General features: G+C 36.2%; 1 protein-coding gene across 1 annotated transcript in view; it reads right to left on the bottom strand.

Moving 5' to 3' along the window:
* Positions 1–19,944, bottom strand: part of LOC106867543 (DNA-directed RNA polymerases I, II, and III subunit RPABC3) — a 182,208-nt gene extending 162,264 nt beyond the window's left edge. The window contains exon 1 of the mRNA XM_089338214.1: positions 19,822–19,944. Coding sequence (XP_089194340.1) covers positions 19,822–19,870 — 49 coding nt within the window. The 5' untranslated portion in view covers positions 19,871–19,944. The remainder of the gene's footprint in view (positions 1–19,821) is intronic.
* Positions 19,945–20,565: the final 621 nt, after the last annotated feature.

The following is a 20,565-nucleotide window of genomic DNA, read 5'->3' as shown; positions in this document are numbered from 1 at the left end:
GAATGAAGATATACATATATACACAGAATGAAAAAATGAAGATAATCTATCTGTCTGTCTGTCTGTCTGTCTGTCTATCTGTCATCATCATCATCATTTAACGTCTGCCTTCCTTGTTAGCATGGGTTGGACGATTTGACTGAGGACTGGTGAAACCAGATGGCTACACCAGGCTCCAATCTGATTTGTCTGTCTGTCTATCTGTATATTTATATATACATATACACATACACACATATGTACGTATGTTTGAATGTATACATACAGACATGCACATATACTCATGGATGGAGTGAAGATGTACATATATACATGCAAGGAAAATGAAGATTGCATGTATATGTATATACGTGTGTGTGTGTGTGTGTGTGTGTGTGTATATATGTATATATATATATATAGAGAGAGAGAGAGAGATAGACAGACAGACAGACAGATAGACAAACATATATATATATATATATATATATATATATATATATATATATATATATATATATATATATATATATATATATATATATATATATATATATGTATGTATGTATGTATGTATGTATGTATGTATGTATGTATGTATGTATGTATATGTATGTATACATACACATACAGTGAGATGAAATGTAGATGCACTCATGCACACACATACAGATATCCAGAATTTCAGGGAAACAAAAAACACAAGCACAACATAAAAACTCACAGACATGTACACTTGCATAAGCATACATACAACTGCACGCATGTAACACAACAAAGTAAAAGCACAGATACCTTCTTCACATAGAAAAACAAATCAGGTGGGTGCAGACAGTCACACCTACACAGCACACCCACAACCACACATGCTTTAAAAAGAAACATACAAGCAATTAAGCACATGCAGAGACAGACACGTGTGTGCATGCGTGTGTATGTGTGCATGTGTGAGATTGTGTGTATGTGTGCAACATAAACGAAGAAGGAGGGAGAAAAAGGAATAAATCACGAGGGCAGGCAGACAGACATGCAAATAATGAAAAATCAGATATGGCAGACTCTTTTATAACAAAAAGAATACAGTAGTAGTGAGAAAGGAGTGGGTAGAGAAAGAGGGAGAGAGGTGAGTAAAAGAGAGAGAGAGAGAGAGAAAGAGAGTGAAAATTAATCACGAGGATGCAGCAGACACAAATGCACATATACATACAAATACATGCATATACACACACAAATGTGAGTCTGTGTGTGTATCTACGTCTATGTATATATATGTGTGTATGTATATATATGAGTGTGTATGTATATAATAGTATTGAAGTCTACACAGTCAAACTGGTATCAGGTTAGATTATGACATTTATATATTTAAGCATTGACACAACATGGGGATGGAACTGAATGTTACAGGAGTTTAGATCACAAGAAGTCGATAAAAGATCAGTTGGGGAATGTTGAATGGTATATCTGGTATTCTACCTGAACAGTGATATAGTAAGTCCAGGCAACAGGTCAACCTGAGCGCTAATCATATACGTTTTACATTATCAGACATAATATTACCTGAATTTTATACATATATATGTTTGTATATATTATCATCATCGTATAGCGTCTGCTTTCCATGCTGGCATGGGTAAGACAATTTGACTGGAACTGGTAAACTCTGAGAGCAGCAACAATTTCCAGTCTGATTTGGCATGGTTTCTACAACTGGATGCCCTTCCTAATTCCTATGGATCTGGGTTCAGTCTCATTATGTGGCACCTAGGGCAAGTGTCTTCTACTATAGCCTTGGGCCAACCAAAGCCTTGTGAGTGGATTTGGTAGATAGAAACTGAAAGAAGCCCGTTGTGTGTGTGTGTGTGTGTGTGTGTGTGTGTGTGTGTGTGTGTTTTTGTGTCTGTCCGCCCACCATCGCTTGACAACTGATGCTGGTGTGTTTGCGTCCCCGTAACTTAGCGGTTTTGCAAAAGAGACTGATAGAATAAGTACTAGGCTTACAAAGAATAAGTTGTGGGGTCGATTTGCTCAACTAAAGGCAGTACTCCAGCATGGCTGCAGTCAAATGACTGAAACAAGTAAAAGAATAAAAGTATGTATATATATATATATATATATATATATGTGCATATATATGTATGTATATATAATGTAGACACACACAGAGGTCCAAAGGAAGTATGATGATACATATAAAGAATGTTCCTGACAATTCCTTTTCAATAAACAGCATGAAGGATTTCAAGGAGCATGCAAAGTTCCTGAAAACATTGGCGTTCGCACAGGGCACAAGACCAGCAGCGAAACAAGGAAAGGCATTAGAGGAAAAAATTAGCAGGCATGGCTGTGTGGTTAGAAGCTTGCTTCCCAACCACATGGTTCCAGGTTCAGTCTCACTGCATGGTACCTTGGGAAAGTGCCTTCTGCTATAGCCTTGGACTGACAAAAGCCTTGCGAGTGGATTTAGCAGACAGAAACTGAAAGAAGCCCATCATATATATATATATATATATAGCGTGAGAGAGTTAGGGGTTGGGGGTTCAACCCATATATATATATACTACTTCCAACTCTTTTCAATATGTAGGAAAGGAGTTGGAAGTCATTCCCCTCATTGCACTCAGTGTAAGCTATGGACACATAAGAGGTGCATTGGAATCACAGGAAGATTAACAGATAAAGTTGTCTTCATATGTGGCAGATGTGCAGGAACAATAAGCACTAAGAGCACACAGGACTTAGTCTCTCTCAAACACTCAGAAGGTTCTCTTCAGGTAGCAGATAGGTTCTGTTGTGTAGGTGACCAAATTAGCAATGGTGGAGGAAGTTCAGAGAACCATTACCTCTGTTGGCAACAAAAGGACTCTCTCTCAGAGTGGAGGTTAGACTGTATGAACGGCTATACTCCATGGTAGTGAGACATGGGCTCTGAATGCAGAAGACATGCGTAGACTGAAGAGAAATGAAAGTAGTATGCTCTGTTGGATGTGCAACATCAGTATGCATGTACAACAAAGTGCAAATGTATAGAGAGAAAAATTGGGCATAAGAGGAACCAAATGCAGCATGCAAGAGAGAAGACTATGTTGATTTGGACATGTGATGCGTATGAATGAAGGAGTGCCAATTACTGAAAGTGGATGGTACCCGCAGAAGAGGAAGACCCTGAAAGACATGGGATGAAGTGGTAAGGACCAGACTCAGGATGTTGGTCCCCTATCTTCTTTCTTTCTCTCCCGTCCTCATACTTCTTTTTCTAGCATCCCAACTTCCTCTCTTCCACTCGCTCGTCCTCTCACTCATAACTGTAGACTTTCTCTTTCCCTTCCTTCCCTATTCACTCTGTCACTCTCTCTCTCTCTCTCCCTCTATCTCATCCTCCTTCCCTTCTATCTACTGCCCACACGTGACCCATGACTAAAACTGGTATGACTGGATGTCTGCACTCCTAGATTTCATTTGTAATTTCATAGCAAGAAGGCATTTGTCAGTGTTAAAGGACATTAAAAATTTTGTCAGGTATTCCATTTTACCTGAGGTGAGTGCTTTGGAACATATACATATTTCAACATTTTACCTTCATCATCATTATCATCATGATGGGTTTTTTTACAACTGTTTTTTGAATACTAATATGGGTTGGCTAGTATATTTTTGAGGCAGTAGTTTATGGTTAGATGCCCTTCTTGATGTCAATACTATTCTCAAAAGCATTGTCTTACAGCTGGAAGACACAAAGGAAACAGATGATGTTGACAAGAGATGTGACATTATTCATAACTTTGTGATTATCATACAGTACAAATGTATGATACACACACACACACACACGAGGAGCTCCTTTCAGTTTACATCTACCAAATTCACTCACAAGGATTTGGCCAAATGAGCCTATAGTAGAAAACACCAAGGTACAGAGCAGTGGGACTGAACCCACAACTTCTTAAACACATAACTATGCCTGTGCCCTCCACACACACACACACACACACACGAGTATGTGACATCATCACTTTAATGTCCACTTTTCAATGCTTGTAAGGGTTGGATGGAATTTGTTGAGGTGAATTTTCTACAACTGGATGTCCTTCCTGTTGCCAACCTCTACCTATCTATTTCAAAGTAAGCTAATATTTCTCCATAACCAAACATATTTTCACAGAAGACTAGAAATAGAGAACACACCTTGCATGATAGTGACAACTGTTTAAGACTATCACTAGATGTCAAAAATTTAGCTGCTATATCTTGCACACGTCTTTAGACTCACTCTAATGAATTTAGATCATTACCAAATTTCACTGAGTGAAAAATTTTCTTTTTCTTTGGATTATTTTACCAACAACTCTGGAACATATCATTGTCCACTTTATTTACCCTGGGAGAGTAAAATAGGGTACGTCCTTGACATTTTTTTTTACTATACTTTATAGGCATACATTATGTGTGTTTCAATATGGCTTCTTTCTCTGCAAAGGTAGTAGTAGCATATACATTCCCATGAATTTTGAGGAAATATTTTAAAATTATGAAATCAAAAACAGACTATTTTAAAAAATAAAATGAAAATAAGAAACAAAAAATATGACAATTAAACAAACTAACCTTAACCCTAATACATAATTACAAACAGAGACATTAATACCTTAATAAGTATGACAATTGCAAATGAATGCATACATTAATATACTCTTTTGTACTGCAACACACACAAATAGAAAAATTTTAACAATAGAAGCAATAATAACAACAGCTTTGCTAGTGTTACGAGACAGAGAGAAATACTATGAGTTAGCCCTCCTTAAGGAATACATGGGACAGGTCTTTTACAAACAGTTCTGCTTCTTTGTCTGATGATTTCATTGAAAAAAGAGTAATGAGGAAAATGATATACTTCAGCCTCAACAAAAACAGAGAAGCTTTTAATACACTATCAGAGGAACAGTTAACCTACTATTGGTGTAATGACTCCCCCTAGACACAACAGGATATTTAAGCATTTAGCATTCAAACAGGTCAAATATTCTACCTATTTTATGTTCAAAGGCGGTGCTCCAGCATGGCCGCAGTCAAATGACTGAAACAAGTAAAAGAGTAAAAGAGTAAACCAGCCAGACATGGCTTTTCACACCAACCCTACAATGTCATTTTGGAGATAAACAATTACATCATTGAAATTTCAAGTCTCCAAGATAATGTATGATTAATTTAAGACAATGTGATTAAATATACATTACATTTGACAGAGTAATCTGAATGCTAAAAGGTTAAGAAAAACACCCTGACCAATGTGTGAAACGTTGCAGTTCTATCAACTGGAGTAGAGCATAGGAATTGTGTGCACATTCTTTGAAAATTGAGGAGGAAGCAAGAGAACAGGCAAAGCTTGTGAATTGCATAACTGCCCACAGGCTTGTCATAATGCATGAAATGATATATCATGAGTCACAGCAAGATACACTGGTGATAATGCTGAACATTGGCCCATTATCATCATTGTTGTGGTACAGAACCAACAGGTGGTAAGCACTAGGGCAACACTGAGTGACATGTGGTTGAGTGGGATCTGCATTCAACATGGACATACAAACCCTGATGACCTCCAAAGATCTCAGAACATTCCCAAACTGTATCTTATTGTGGCTACATATAAAAATGTGATAACACTGGTGGTGTGGGGCACAAAGATCACCTGTTATACCATACCATTAGCAGTAAGAGCCACTTTAGAGGTTTTCTGCCCAATTAGGAGCTGGAAAAGCAAAAACATTTTTAAAAAATTAACACACACCCACACACACAAGCTACAACAGTAACTAACTATTAGACACAGGTGCATCATTCAAGTGCTAGTAGCCAATAATCAGGTATCCTCCACCCAACTACAACAAATAGTAGCACTCTATCATCTTGCAACAATGAAGAGGGTATAGAGAATGAACTGAGGTGTTAAACTTGAGAAAATAAACGACATCAAACAAAAAGTAAGCAGAATGCACAAAGAAGCACACATCACCTCGGTAGTTATGAAGTCCACAAAACTTTGAATAGTGACCAACCAGCGGAGAAAAAATTTAAACAAATTGCAAGAGCAATTAACAAAAAGTGCAGATTGGCAAAAAAATAGACTCCGATGGAAAGATACATATGTAGATATGTTAATGGGGCAGACTATTTGTGAGCATCAACTTAAAGCATCACAAAGTGTTACAGCTTAACCACCATGGGAGCATGAGCCCCTGCTTGCCCACTCCAACACTCAAGTTGCTCACAAGTGTTTTTTGGAAGACAAGCTAATTTTCAGTACTTGGGTGAAAAACACATGAAGATGGAGTGCGATTAGAATCGTGGAGTTTAAGATTTAACTTTGGATGCAGTTCTTCTGTGCATGATTGGAGTGCCTTCATTTGTAGATATCTATTTTGTGTAGTTTGCGTTTATATCAACAATTTTTTAGTGTTTCAATATATAATGTTTTTACCTCATTTCTCATTCTTTTTTTTGTTTGTATATCATCACATGCTAAGTAAACCATTTTTCTAACATATTGTATGAATGAATGGGGCCTTGTGGTAAATAAAAATGAAATTATTCTTATTGTTATTAAGGTAACAAGATGGCAGAATTATTAATGAATTGGTCAAAATGCTTGGCAGCATTTCTTCCAGCTCTCTACACTCTCAGTTTAAATACCACTGAGGTCAACTTTGCCTTTCATCTTTTGATAGTCAATAAAATAAGTACCAGGTCAGTACTGGGATTGATGCAAATGACTAAACCACTCTCCCTGAAACTACTGGCCTTGTGCAAAAGAATATTGAAACCATTATTATTATTATTATTATTATTATTATTATTATTATTATTATTATTAAGGCGGCGAGCTGGCAGAATTGTTAGCATGCCAGGCAAAATGCTTAGCAGTATTTTGTCCGCCATTACATTCTGAGTTCAAATTCAGGGTCAATAAATCAAGTACCAGTTGAGTACTGGAATTGATGTAATCGACTATCCCTCTCCCTCAAATTTCAGGCCTTGTGCCTATAGTAGAAAGGATTATTATTATCATTATTATTATTATTATTATTATTATCTTATCTTTCAGTCATTGGATTGTAGCCATACAGAGGCACTACCTTGAATGATTTAGTCAAACAACTAAGAGGAATGTAAACAAACCAGCACTGATTGTCAAGTGGTGACAGGGAGACAAACACAAACACCAAGACACACATACACACACACACATGTATATAGATATGGCAAACCTCTCAGTTTCTTCATTTAAATCTCACTGATATCAGCTTCGCTTTTTGTCCTTTTGGGGCTGACAGTATAAAGTATCAGTGTAGTGCTGAAGTTGATATAATCAACTGTTCCTTCCCCTGACAATCTCTAGTCTTAAGCGTGTGTTTAAAATAATAACCCTTTTTACTATAGGCACCTGAAATTCTGATGGGAAGGAGCTAGTTGATTACACCATCCCCAGGGCTCTTCTGGTACTTAATTTATCAACTGTGAAAGGATAGGTGACCTAGGTGGAATTACAACTCAGAACATAAAGAAGGACAAAATATCACGAAGCATTTTGCTCAGCATGCTAATGATTCTGCCAGCACGCCACCTGTATGTTAGAAATAATCCTTTCTATTAAAGGTACAAGGCTTGAAATTTGGCAGGAGAGGACTAGCTGATTACAATTGACCTCAGTGTTTCACTGGTACTCAATTTATGGACCCCAAAAGGATGAAAGGCAAAGTCGACCTCAGCAGAATTTGAATTCAGAATGTAGCAATGGGTGAAATACCACTAAGCATTTCATCCAGCACACTAACAATTCTGCCAACTCACTGAAAAATAATTGTTTCTAACATTGGCACAAAGCCTGAAATTTAGGTATTCTGTCTGACTGAACCAGATGATTTTTCTTTCTTTTTTTTTTTTCTTCAATATGTATATCTAAAGACAAAAGAATAGGGCTGATCTCAAGCACTTCCACCATATTCTGCTAGAGTGTGAAAACACTGACTGAGTAAAAACAATGTGGTTGATAATAACTGTGGGTATTTGCAGGTTTGTAATTGAAGAAAGTTAGTGAATTCTAGAAACAGAGCCTGTGGAAAGGTTATCTTGATTAGAACACGGTAAGAAAAAGAGGTGAGATAGAGAGTGTTTTAAGTTGGAAAGGTAGAAACTTCAGATGGATGGAATGAAGTTGCCATTTTTTAGGGGATAAAATCTATTAAGGTACCAATAGAAATACAGAAAGAACAAACATTAACATGTAGTCTGTATGTGGTGAGTAGGTAAATGAAGACTTGACTTTATGGTTTCAATGAATTTTCTTTTTAATCAACATCACCAGACAGAGAGAAAAAGAGACATGGAAAGTATATTGGCGGAGAAAGACAGATAGATGCATGCAGAGAATGAAACAAACCGGAGATTGTCAGACATAGCAAGAGACTGCCAGGTATATGGAAAGACTGAGAAAGAAGAAGATAGATAGAAATACATATACATATATATACATACATACATACAGAAAGAGAGAGAGAAGGTGGATAGAGAAAACTGGAGAGAAATACTGGCAGATGAATGGACACCAGAAAAATGGCATAAATGTAAAAAAGAAAGAGGCAGACTGAAAAATGGACAAAACTCTTGACACATATATAGACTGGTAGGTAATGGAACAGGACAAACAGGTATTGGCTTTGTGGCTAAGAAGCTCGCTTTGCAACCACATGATTTCAGGTTCAGTCCTGCATCTCATCATGGGAAGGTGTCTTCTGCAATAACCCCAGGCCAACCAAAGCCTTGTGAGTGAATTTGAGATGTGGAAACTGTGTGGAAGCCTTTTGTGTGTGTATGTGTGTGAGTGCTTTACGTTTGTCTCCCCCTTCACCATAACTTGACCAATGTTGGCTTGTTTACATCTCATAGAACTCAATGGTTTGGCTAAAGAGATGAATAGAATAAGTACCACACTTAAAAAAAGGTAAAATAAGTAGCAGAGGCAGTTTGCTCAACTAAACCCTTCAGCACAGTGCCCCAGAATGGCCACATTGAAATGACTGAAATAAGTAAAAGATCTCTCTCTCTCTCTCTCTATATATATATATATATATATATATATATATATATATATATATATATATATATATATATATAAAAAATGTATGTATATATATATATATATATATATATATATATATATATATATAAAATGTATGTATGTATATATATATATATATACATCATCATTTAATATTCGCTTCTTGATTCTTGCGCAGAATTTGTTAAGGCAGATTTCCTATGGTTGGATGGCCTTCCTGTTGCCAACCTCCACTTGTTTCTAGGCAAGGTAATGTTTCCACAAGACTGGACATGTTTTCATGGAAGATTGAAAATAAACAGCACTGCTTGTATAAAGATATCACTTGTTTGCTACTGATGCATGGTGTCAAGGCAAAGCAAAGAGACACAAACATGCATGCACACACACACATGCACACATATGAGCTTCTGTTAGTTTCCATCTACAGAACCCACTCACAATACTTATGTCAGTTAAAAGCTATAGTAAAAGACACTTGCCCAAGGTACTACACAATGGGACTGAAACCGAAACCACATGGCTACACGTGTGTGTGTGTGTGTGTGTGTGTGTGTGTGTGTGTAAGTGCTGAAAAAATAGGTAAATTCTAAGATATGTTAATGGCAAGACAGGTAAATATATGTATGGATAGACAGATAGATATATATTAATTGCTGGACAGGCAGACAAATATCAATGGATAGGCAACAATACAGAGATGGGCAGATATATGGATGGCAAGATAGTCAAATAGAGAAAGACATACAGATAGATGGATAGACAATCAGGGAGATAGGACAATGAGATAGACAAACAGGAAGATAGACAGAAAAACTGAGAAGCAATAGATAGACAGCTAGATAGACAAACAAGCAAGCAGACAGAGATAGACAGACAGACAAATAGACAAACAAACAGGTCGATAGATAAACAGATATAAACAGATAGCTAGACAGACAGGCACAGACAAACAGAAAGAAAGAAAGAAAGAGAAAGAGATAGAGACAGACAGAAAGAGAGAGATAGACAGACAGACGAATAGTCAGACAAACAGAGAGACATACATATGGACAAACATGGATGGAAAGAGTGATAGATAAAAGTCAGATCGATAGACAGACAAACAATTAGGTAGCTAGATAGATAGATAGATAGACAGACAGACAGACAGACAAACAGGTAGGTAGGTAGCTAGACAGACAGACAGATAGATAGACAGACAGACAGACAGATAGACAGACAGACAGATAGACAAACAGACAGATGGGAAGATAGGCAGATAGATAGATTGATAGACAGACAGACAGACAGATAGACAGACAGACACACAGATAGACATACAGACAGACAAATAGACAGACAGATAGACAGACAGACAAATAGAAGGGTAGATAGACAGATAGATGGATAGATAGACAGACAGACAGAGAGATAGATAGACAAACAGAGAGATAGATAGATAGATAGATAGATAGATAGATAGATAGATAGATAGATAGATAGACAACAAAAATGCAGCTGTGTAGAGGGGGGATAGGAGGAGGAGGAGGAGGAGGAGGAAACAGCAAAAGAAGACATTGATGCAGACAAGTGGATAAGAGGCAGCAAGGCTGCTGCGTACAGGCCAAACATTACATCACATGACATCACATGAGTTGAATTTATTACATGGTGGCAGCAGTGCCTCTCACCGATACATTATGTACCTCTCTACATATATATTACATCATACCTCACACATATATTACAGATACACCAGACAACATACATTATATATGGGAGCAAGACAGGAAGTACCGGTAACTGGGAACATTGCAAGCATACACACACACACACACACACACACATACATACACAGATACATGCATGCATGCAAACACAAATAAACAACACTAAATGCATATAGTCATATGTATATACACATACACACATGCATGCATACAAGGATATGTAACTACATATATAAATAAACCTAGAGCTATCTATGCATACCTAGACAGACACACACACACACACACACACACACACATCAATATGCAGAGAAAATTACACGCAGGGAAACACCTATACATACACACACAAAAACAAGTATATACAAACATGCACATCGAGTCTTCACCACAAATACATATTCACACATACATATATGTATATATGTGCAAGTGTGTGTGTGTGTATGTGTGTGTGTGTATACATATATGCACATATACACGCAACAACCACAATCCTCGAAAAACAATAGACACCATCAACCTTCCTCCCACGACCACCAACGTTACTCCCACAACCACCAATATCACTCCCACAACCAACAACATATCACCATCACCATCACCATCAACATCATCGTTCCTGTCTATCTCACATTTTTTTTCCCCCAAAAAGTAAACCAAGACAGAAAAAAAAAAAAGAGGAAAAGACAGATGGAAGAAAAGAAAGAAAGGAAGGAAAGGTAAGTTCCAGACAGCCAGCTTAGGGATATTTCCATTCTACCTTTAGCATAATGTAATATATATACATAAACACACACACATATTTACATATGCACAAATACATACAAGTTCACAGATACACATACATAACCATAGACACACACACACACACATTGTGTGTGTGTATGCATGGTCATATAGTTTCTATGGACAGACAGATGATACAGAGAAAGACAGAGACAACATACAGAGAGATAAGATATAATCAGATAAGGAGATCTAGATAGATAGATAGATAGATAGATAGATAGATAGATAGATAGATAGATAGATAGATAGATAGATAGATAGATAGACAGACAATATATAAACATAGACGGTATTAAGGCAGACAGAAGTGAAAGAGGAAGAGAGATGAATACTGTTCGTTTTTTTATTTTGTTATTAGCTTTTTTCTTTTTTTGGAAATTCATTAATAGTTAATGAAATGAAGCAAATCACAGACGCACAGCACACACACAAACACACACACACATTTTATACTTCTCCAACATATGCTAATTAATACATAACATTGTATTATTGTTTTGGGGTGTGATGGGAGAGGCTATTATTGAAGAGATTTCAGTCTCCTCCCTCATCAGAGATTAAAATACTGATTTATTGATTTGGCACAATGCCAAGAAGAATGAGAGGGGAAGGAGTGAGCTAGGTGACATCCAGTTAGTTGATTTACCCCAGTATATAACTGGAATATATATCTTTAACACTTTCGATACCAAACTGCCTGAGACTGCCCACAGTTCAATGATGCAAATGTCCTGTCTTAAAGTGATCTAAATTTAAAACCTTTCAACAATATTTCATGTTAATATATGTTCGAAACACCAGCTTAATGATAGGAAAGTTATTTTACTAAATTCATCATTTCCAAAATTATCTGAAACAAATACAGTGTATTCTGGGTAGGAATATGATAATGAAAGGATTAATAAACAGATGCTCAGAATTGTAGTGAATGGTACAGTGTAGTAACAGCGGAGAGCATATGGCAAAGAATGAAAGGAATTAAAAGACCATTCAAATTTGGCTGAGTAAGTTCTTCAATTGACCATAATTTCAGAACTCTGCTACCTGTAAATTAGAGTATGTATTTATCAGATCACTGCACCATTCCACAATTATACTTTCTACAAGTAAAATCCTTTGTGCATCTTTCCACACATTCTATGTGTGTAAGTGTGTGTGCTAATTTATTTGAAGCGAAAGCTTTAGTCTGTTGCTATGCTCAATTTCCCGTTTCTGCACTTTGCACTCTTGCAAATCCTACGCAGTAACAGTTCGGAATATAATGCCTACCATTACACAATTGTCCTCCAAAAACCTGAAGAAACTTAATGAAAGTTTCACCGTTAGAATTTCTTATATTCTAGAAAGCATACATGTAACATTTTACCTGGGATCTTAGACAATCCATTTCTAAAATGTGATGAATCAGAGAAAAGCTCTTCTCACCAACATGCACATCACAAAGATTAGCTACACTTAACACAGCAAAGAAACAACAATTAAAAGGGTACTTTGTATATACAACATAAATAACACAAAAAACACAATAGTTCCTAATGTAGGCAATTACTGTGCAGACCCTTCATTGTGATAGCTAACACAAACCAAAGACCTATACACGCACATGTAAATACATACATACATATATATATATATATATATATATATATATATATATATATATATATATATAGATAGATAGATAGATATACACACACACATATATACACATACATACTTACAAACATATATGTAAGTTTAGTTTTCTCTGTAAGCTACTGGAAATGACATCACTTTGTGTATGCATTCTCACGCTGGGTGAAATGATGGTAGGATTTACTAAAGGATTTATTCAAACAATTACCTGAAGAGAAGCATTTTACACCTTGAATGCATGTTAATAATGATTACACAATATTTCACCAATGTACTATGGGTGTAAAGATTAGTGTTGAAACAATTGTAGTGATTTTAAATACAGAATATACATTCAATTTTCTATCATTTAGCTAAATATACATATACACACATTTTTTTGCATACAAATATATATATATACATACACACACATGCATATATGTACACACATATATACACACACACACATACATATATATATAGACACACACATATACTATAAAAAACCTATGTAATTTACACAATTTTTTCCACAAAAACAAAAATAAACTTTAGGGGGGTGCATAAATTACATGAGTAGATCGTTTCCAGAATTTTTTTAGAAATTTTTTTTTGCTGAAAAATGACGTATGGGAAGTTGACTCATTTAATGTCAGATTAGGTTTTTACAGAAAAAAATATAATGAAGTTGACTTTTATTTATGCTGGACAGTATAATGCTTACTTTTTCTGTATAAGTTTATTAAAATCCTTAAATGGTTAACTACTTTTTGAAGTTTGACTTTCATGCTGGTAATCACAGTCTGAGCCATATTTTACATTGCTTAGAGTTTCTACCTATCGCAAAGGAGACAAGCAATTTCCTTAAATAGATCAGTTTTTCTCCGCTTAGGGAGTCTAGCTTGCATTTGCATCAGGAAGCTATTCGCTAGCTTTCTCTATGTTATGACATAATGAAATTCCTCACTGCCGGTGGTATCACCGGTATCAGTTCTTACAGCATCTAACGGCGACAACGACAAACAACATCATAATTCATCCTTGCGCATGTAAACTCACAAAGTGAATATGACTTAGCGTTCCTACAGAAACCTTCATTTACCTTATACAATGTTTAATGTTGTTTCACATTCATGTTGAATTATGCAGCAATCTTATGTTCTCTTCATAGAACACTTGTAATGTATTTATTACCAGTTTTTTGGGAATAGTAGATTTCTACTATTCTTCTTTATGTCTCCTCACAGATGTGTATATTCAAACAAGTTTTTGCACCTCTCTTGTTCAATAACCACTGAGTTAAACTTGCAGAGCTGTTTATTTTTCTCCATTCGATTTTTAATGTTTATTTTAGCGGGTTACCAAACTATCAGTTTGGTCTCCTGGCTAAAACGGTAATGAGAAATTATTAAGTTTGCTTGACATTTTATAAGTGTGAAAGGGATTAAAATTTCGATATTCCATATCAATGGTTCCAACAAAAATAGGCAGAAAATCAGAGCTTGAGACAAGGTTTAAGGACAGCATAAGGACTACTATGAAGTCACTTGGAATGGATCCAAAGGACATAGAAACCCTTGCTTCGGATCGAATTGGATGGCAGACAAAGGTGTGGATTGGAGTAAAAGCATTTGAAGAGGCCAGTATAAGTAAGACTCAAAAGAGATCTAAGGAAGAATGTAATGATCGAGAAGGTGAATGACAATGACCTTTTTGTGTGCACAGTCTGTGACAGACAATGCCTGTCTTTGGCTGGCCTCAAATCTCATCTGCAAACGCATAGACAATGAACCTCCACCAACTATTCTGACGATATGTCTGTGTACACCTTTGAATGCCAGAAGGTTTGCAAATCCAACGGAAGCCTCAAAAGACATGTTAAGATCCACAAAGAGTAGAACTTATCTGCAGGTATTGGTGGTCCAAATCAAAAGTGCAATCTATGTGGTTGTCTTTTCAGAATATTGTCTGGTTTAAAAAACCACATCAGACGCCATGATGGTACTAAGGTGTAGGTACAGGAGGTGATCACACTCTGTATAAGGAGTAGACAACCGTTATATATATATATATATGTATATATATATATATATATATATATATATATATATATATATATATACACACACATAAAAGACTATTTTTTTCGCATAAATATTTAAATTCATCTCCATAGTATGTAAACAGTAACTTCTCTCAGAATATTGGAATCTATATGTTAGTACACAGAATTAATAAATAGTTAATAGTTATTATAGTATATATAAAATTATTTTCCTCTTTGATTTCCCAAATTCATTTATGATTTTTCCCTTCAAATATCTATTTCATCTCTCATTCTGTTTCTAATACCCTTAACAGCCCATAACATCCCATATTATAATAAAATGATTTATCTATTCCCTTAATCCCTTATATGTATATTTTTCAAATACATTTTAGTATTTTAGCAAAATTTCAATGTATAATATCTCACATGAAATCGGTGTCCTAATACATTATTGTTTATGTTTGAATATTTAAAAGCAGGGTACTCAACTTAGTTCATTTTGTTGTTCAACATCTGAAAGTACACATCTATCCCTGAAGATATTTGCCTAAATGTGTTTTTGTTTTTACATCTAAACTAGCTTGAATGCTGATAATTCAAACCTAAAGCCACATTGAAACATACGTAGGATTTTTTTAAATTTTTTTATTTCTTTGATTATTTCTGTTCTTGGTAAGGTCCCCCTATATCCTGAATCTTATAGGTATTACTTTTTGATTGTGATACTGATGAATGTAACCAAGTATCAACTATATGTTTTTCTTTTCCATTTTCTTGTATTAATTTTACACATTTTTGAACTGTTTATACATATGTATTGTGGCACTTAAAGTGGAGTAAAAACCTACAAGATTGGCCCCTAAAGCAGTGGAAGAATGTTATTTTCTCGGACTTGTTATCCTTTACCCTATTTCCAACCACCAGCTGAGTATAAGTGTGGAGACAGCCAAAAGAAGCATTTGACCCAAGCTGCCTTCTTCCAACAGTTAAACACGGAGGCGGATCTATGATGATGGGGGGGGGGGGGGCTACATCTTGGGAGTTTGCGGGACCAATGCTTTCCCTTCATGGCAGAATTAATAGCCAAGACTATTTAAGCATTCTATCTGAGCAAATTCATCCTATGGTTGCAGAACTGTTTCCGGAGGGAAACTGCAATCACAGAGCTAAAGTTGTTAAAGAATGGCATGAGGAGCATTCTAGTGGAGTTCAACATCTTATATGGCCACCACAGTCCCCAGATATCAATATTATTGAACATTTATGCTGCATTTTAGAAAACAAGTAAGGAGCCACTACATGAACTGGAGACTGTTTTAGCTGAAGAATGGACAAAAATTCCATCGGAAAGAATTCAAAATTTGTATGAGTCCATACCTCGTAGAATTCAAGCTGTAATTACTGCCAAAGGCAGTCCTACCCCATATTAATAACAAAAGGCATTTGTTTTTATTGTTGTTGGTGTTGCTGTCGTGATTATTATTATCATCATTATACATGGTTATATATTATGCAGCATTGTATCGCTTGTTATTGTGTAGCAATGTGATACAGAATGTCAGGAAATTTTATATTTATATACTCTTACATACAAAGATACACACATACATATATAAATCCGTATGGTAAGTAGCTTGCTTACCTACCATATGGTCCCAGGTTCAGTCCCCACTGCGTGGCACCTTGGGCAAATGTCTTCTACTATAGCCTCAGGCCAACCAAAGCCTTGTGAGTGGATTTGGTAGGTGGAAACCGGAAGAAGCCCGTCATATATATATATATATATATATATATATATATGTATATATGTGTGTGTGTGTGTGTGTATGTATGTATGTGTGTGTGTGTGTGTGTGTGTGTGTCTGTTTGTCCCCCCAGCATTGCTTCACAACCGATGCTGGTGTGTTTGCGTCCCCGTAACTTAGCAGTTCGGCAAAAGAGATAGATGGAATAAGTACTTGGTTTGCAAAGAATAAGTCCTGGGGTTGATTTGCTTGACTATAAAAGGTGGTACTCTAGCATGGCCGCAGTCAAATGACTGAAACAAGTAAAAGAGTGTGTGTGTGTGTGTATATATATATATATATATATATATATATATACACACACACACACATACATATATGTATATATATATATATATATATATATATATATATTTATTTATATATATATATATATATATACATACCTACATATATACATACATATACACATACATATATATATATATATGACCTGGGCTGAGGTGGTGAGGCAAGACCTTCGTACATTGGGCCTCACCGAGGCGATGACTACGGACCGAGACCTTTGGAAATGGGCTGTGCGTGAGAAGACCCGGCAAGCCAAGTAAGATCGTTGCCAGTGCCCCTGGACTGGTTCTTGTGCGGGTGGCACATGAGATGCACCATTTTGAGCGTGGCCGTTGCCAGTACCGCCTGACTGGCTCCTGTAGGATTTTCGAGCGAGATCGTTGCCAGTGCCCCTGGACTGGCTTGTGCGGGTGGCACATAAAAGACACCATTTCGAGCGTGGCCGTTTTCGTGCGGGTGACACGTAAAAGCACCCACTACACTCTCTGAGTGGTTGGCGTTAGGAAGGGCATCCAGCTGTAGAAACTCTGCCAAATCAGACTGGAGCCTGGTGTTGCCATCCGGTTTCACCAGTCCTCAGTCAAATCGTCCAACCCATGCTAGCATGGAAAGCGGACGTTAAACGATGATGATGATATATACATACCTACATATATACATACATATATATACATATATATATATATATATATATATATATATACACACATATCTATACCACTGTTACAGTGGTAAAGGAGATGCCTTAGAGAGGAGTAATTACAGAGGTGTCAAATTGTGGGAGCAGGTCATAAAAACTACAGAAAGTGTGGAAAGAGTTATGTCATTAGAGCACAATGCTGTTGTTGGACTCATTGGAACCCATCAAACCATCCAACCCATGCCAGCATGGAACATGGCCATTAAATGATGATGATGGTGATATTCTTTGATCATTGTGAGAGATATGTTGTATGTAATATGACTAAACAGGCACACAGGGAGCTCCTGGGAAGGAAGAGGTGAATGAAAGCTAGAGAACCAGCAGTAATGTAACCCACTTCCTAAACTTAAAAAAGGCATTGAAATAGTGTTTTTAGTCGATCTCTTATTATTCCGAGTTTTACCAGTGGCAAGTTGAGTTTTGCCTTCAAGCAAGTTGTTCAAAGTAGCAAGAAATTGACTTGACCGTTAATCTCCTAGCTCTACTCTATTAAATGCAAATAAACAACACTGTTTCATTAAACTTACAACCACAGTGGAAAGACATATTACATTTAAAAAAACTCCTTTATGATACTGTTGCTGTTGTTTGATGTCAGTACTGCACAAGTAAATCTATGATGGATAATCCTGTCCTTTGTATACCTTAGATAATCCTGTCCTTTGTATACCTTAGATAATCCTGTCCTTTGTATACCTTAGATAATCCTGTCCTTTGTATATCTTAGACCAGGGGTTTTTAAACTGTGGTCCACGGACCACAGGGGGTCCACAAGGACAAGATAGGGGGTCCGTGGACAGCAAATACATTTTATAGGCATTTTGATTTTATATATGTTTTTTTAATCGAAATCTTTTAATTGACAATAAATCTATTTGTTAGATACTGTTAAATAAATAAATGTAAAAATATATGTTATTTTAAGCAAATATTTATGTATAAATTTCATAAGCGTTTATAAGGGGGTCCCTAAGGTAAAGCCTGGAATATAAAGGGGTCTGCAAGTCAAAAAGTTTGAAAACCCCTGCCTTAGACTACATGATCCAATGTATCCTTACATGTTAAAGATAGTAGGGTGTGATTTGGTTGCTATATCTAACAGGTTGAGATACTCATTGATTATCTTGCAGTAATTTTGTGAGAGGAGAAGGAAAGACAGAAACAGGAATAGAAAAAGAATGAGAAAAGAAGAATGATAACATCTGCTGCAGCTGTAGCACTGTTGTTACACCAGAGGCCATCATAAGCTGGTATAAAATTAGTTAATAAAGATAGGGCAACTAAGATCCTGGAATATCACAAGTGGAACTCCTACAAGAGTTGCAGTATAGGGTAAAGCATAGTTTTACATTTGATTTAGTCAGGCCACCTGACAAAAAGGTGAGTATTTCACCTAGTCAGTCAGGATTTGTAGAGGTATTACTGAAATATAGAAGGGAAACTGAAATGCAAAAAAAAAATATTGAGTAAATGTTAAGACACTGGAATCTAAAAAGAGAACAGTGAAATGTAAGAGAGGGGACAGTAAAATGTGAGAGAAGGGACAGTGAAACATGTGAGGAAAGACTGTAAAATGTAAGAGAAGGGACAGCGAAATATAAGCAAGAGAAGACAGTTGATTGTATATGGGAGAGATAGGACAGTTAAATATACATGAGAGAGAGAGAGAGAGAGAGTGTGTGTGTGAGATAAAAGATAGACAGTGAACTGTAGAGACAAAACAAACCAATTAAAGTATCAAATGAAGTGTGACTTACCAAGTTCCACTGGATACGTCTGTGTATTGACATCCAAGATAAGATACATCTTGAAAGATTCAGATTCACAGAATAAGCGACTGACTGTAAAAGAGAAATAGAAGAGAATTGTGAGATGTGCTGAGGATTAAGATAGATTGGTTAAGGAATATTAATAAATGCCAATTTAAGTGTAACATGAGTCCACCATCACCTTAATATCTAATATAAGACATATGCCCCTATGTGATCATTTGGGCTGCTACAAATAGCAGTCAAATATTCTACCATCTCGAAAGTGAATAACATATATAATGTAGTTCTAAATACAAACTGAATGATTATGGTCATGGTTGGAATGCTTTTAATCATTTAGTTTAATCCTTGGTGACTGGGTGCCTTTAAGAATGTTTAATCTGCTTCAACTGTTCAGAGCAGATCATTAATTTGCATTTTGCAGATGTTTATCTGTTGATGTTCTAACCAAATATTAACCACATCAATCTCACAAGTCCAGGCAAGCCTGATATGGCAATGGGCTCTGATTTCTACCACTGACTAAATTATTTTGATTTTATAAAAGAAACAACAGTGTAACCTACATGCACACCAAAATTACCTTCACATGGCCAATATGTAAAAGGTTATAACCACACATACAAGCACATACACACACACATTCCTTAATGTATTTCAGCCCAAAGGCTGCGACCATGGTGTGACAGTGCTGTCAGGGTCACCACCTTTCCAATAGCCATTTTCATG

This window comes from Octopus bimaculoides, chromosome 20 (genome assembly GCF_046866305.1).
Source record: "Octopus bimaculoides isolate indiv1 chromosome 20, ASM4686630v1, whole genome shotgun sequence".
NCBI classification, from domain to species: Eukaryota; Metazoa; Mollusca; class Cephalopoda; order Octopoda; family Octopodidae; genus Octopus; species Octopus bimaculoides.
Note: the sequence above shows the minus strand (reverse complement) of the source record. Positions and strands in the feature narration are given on the sequence as shown.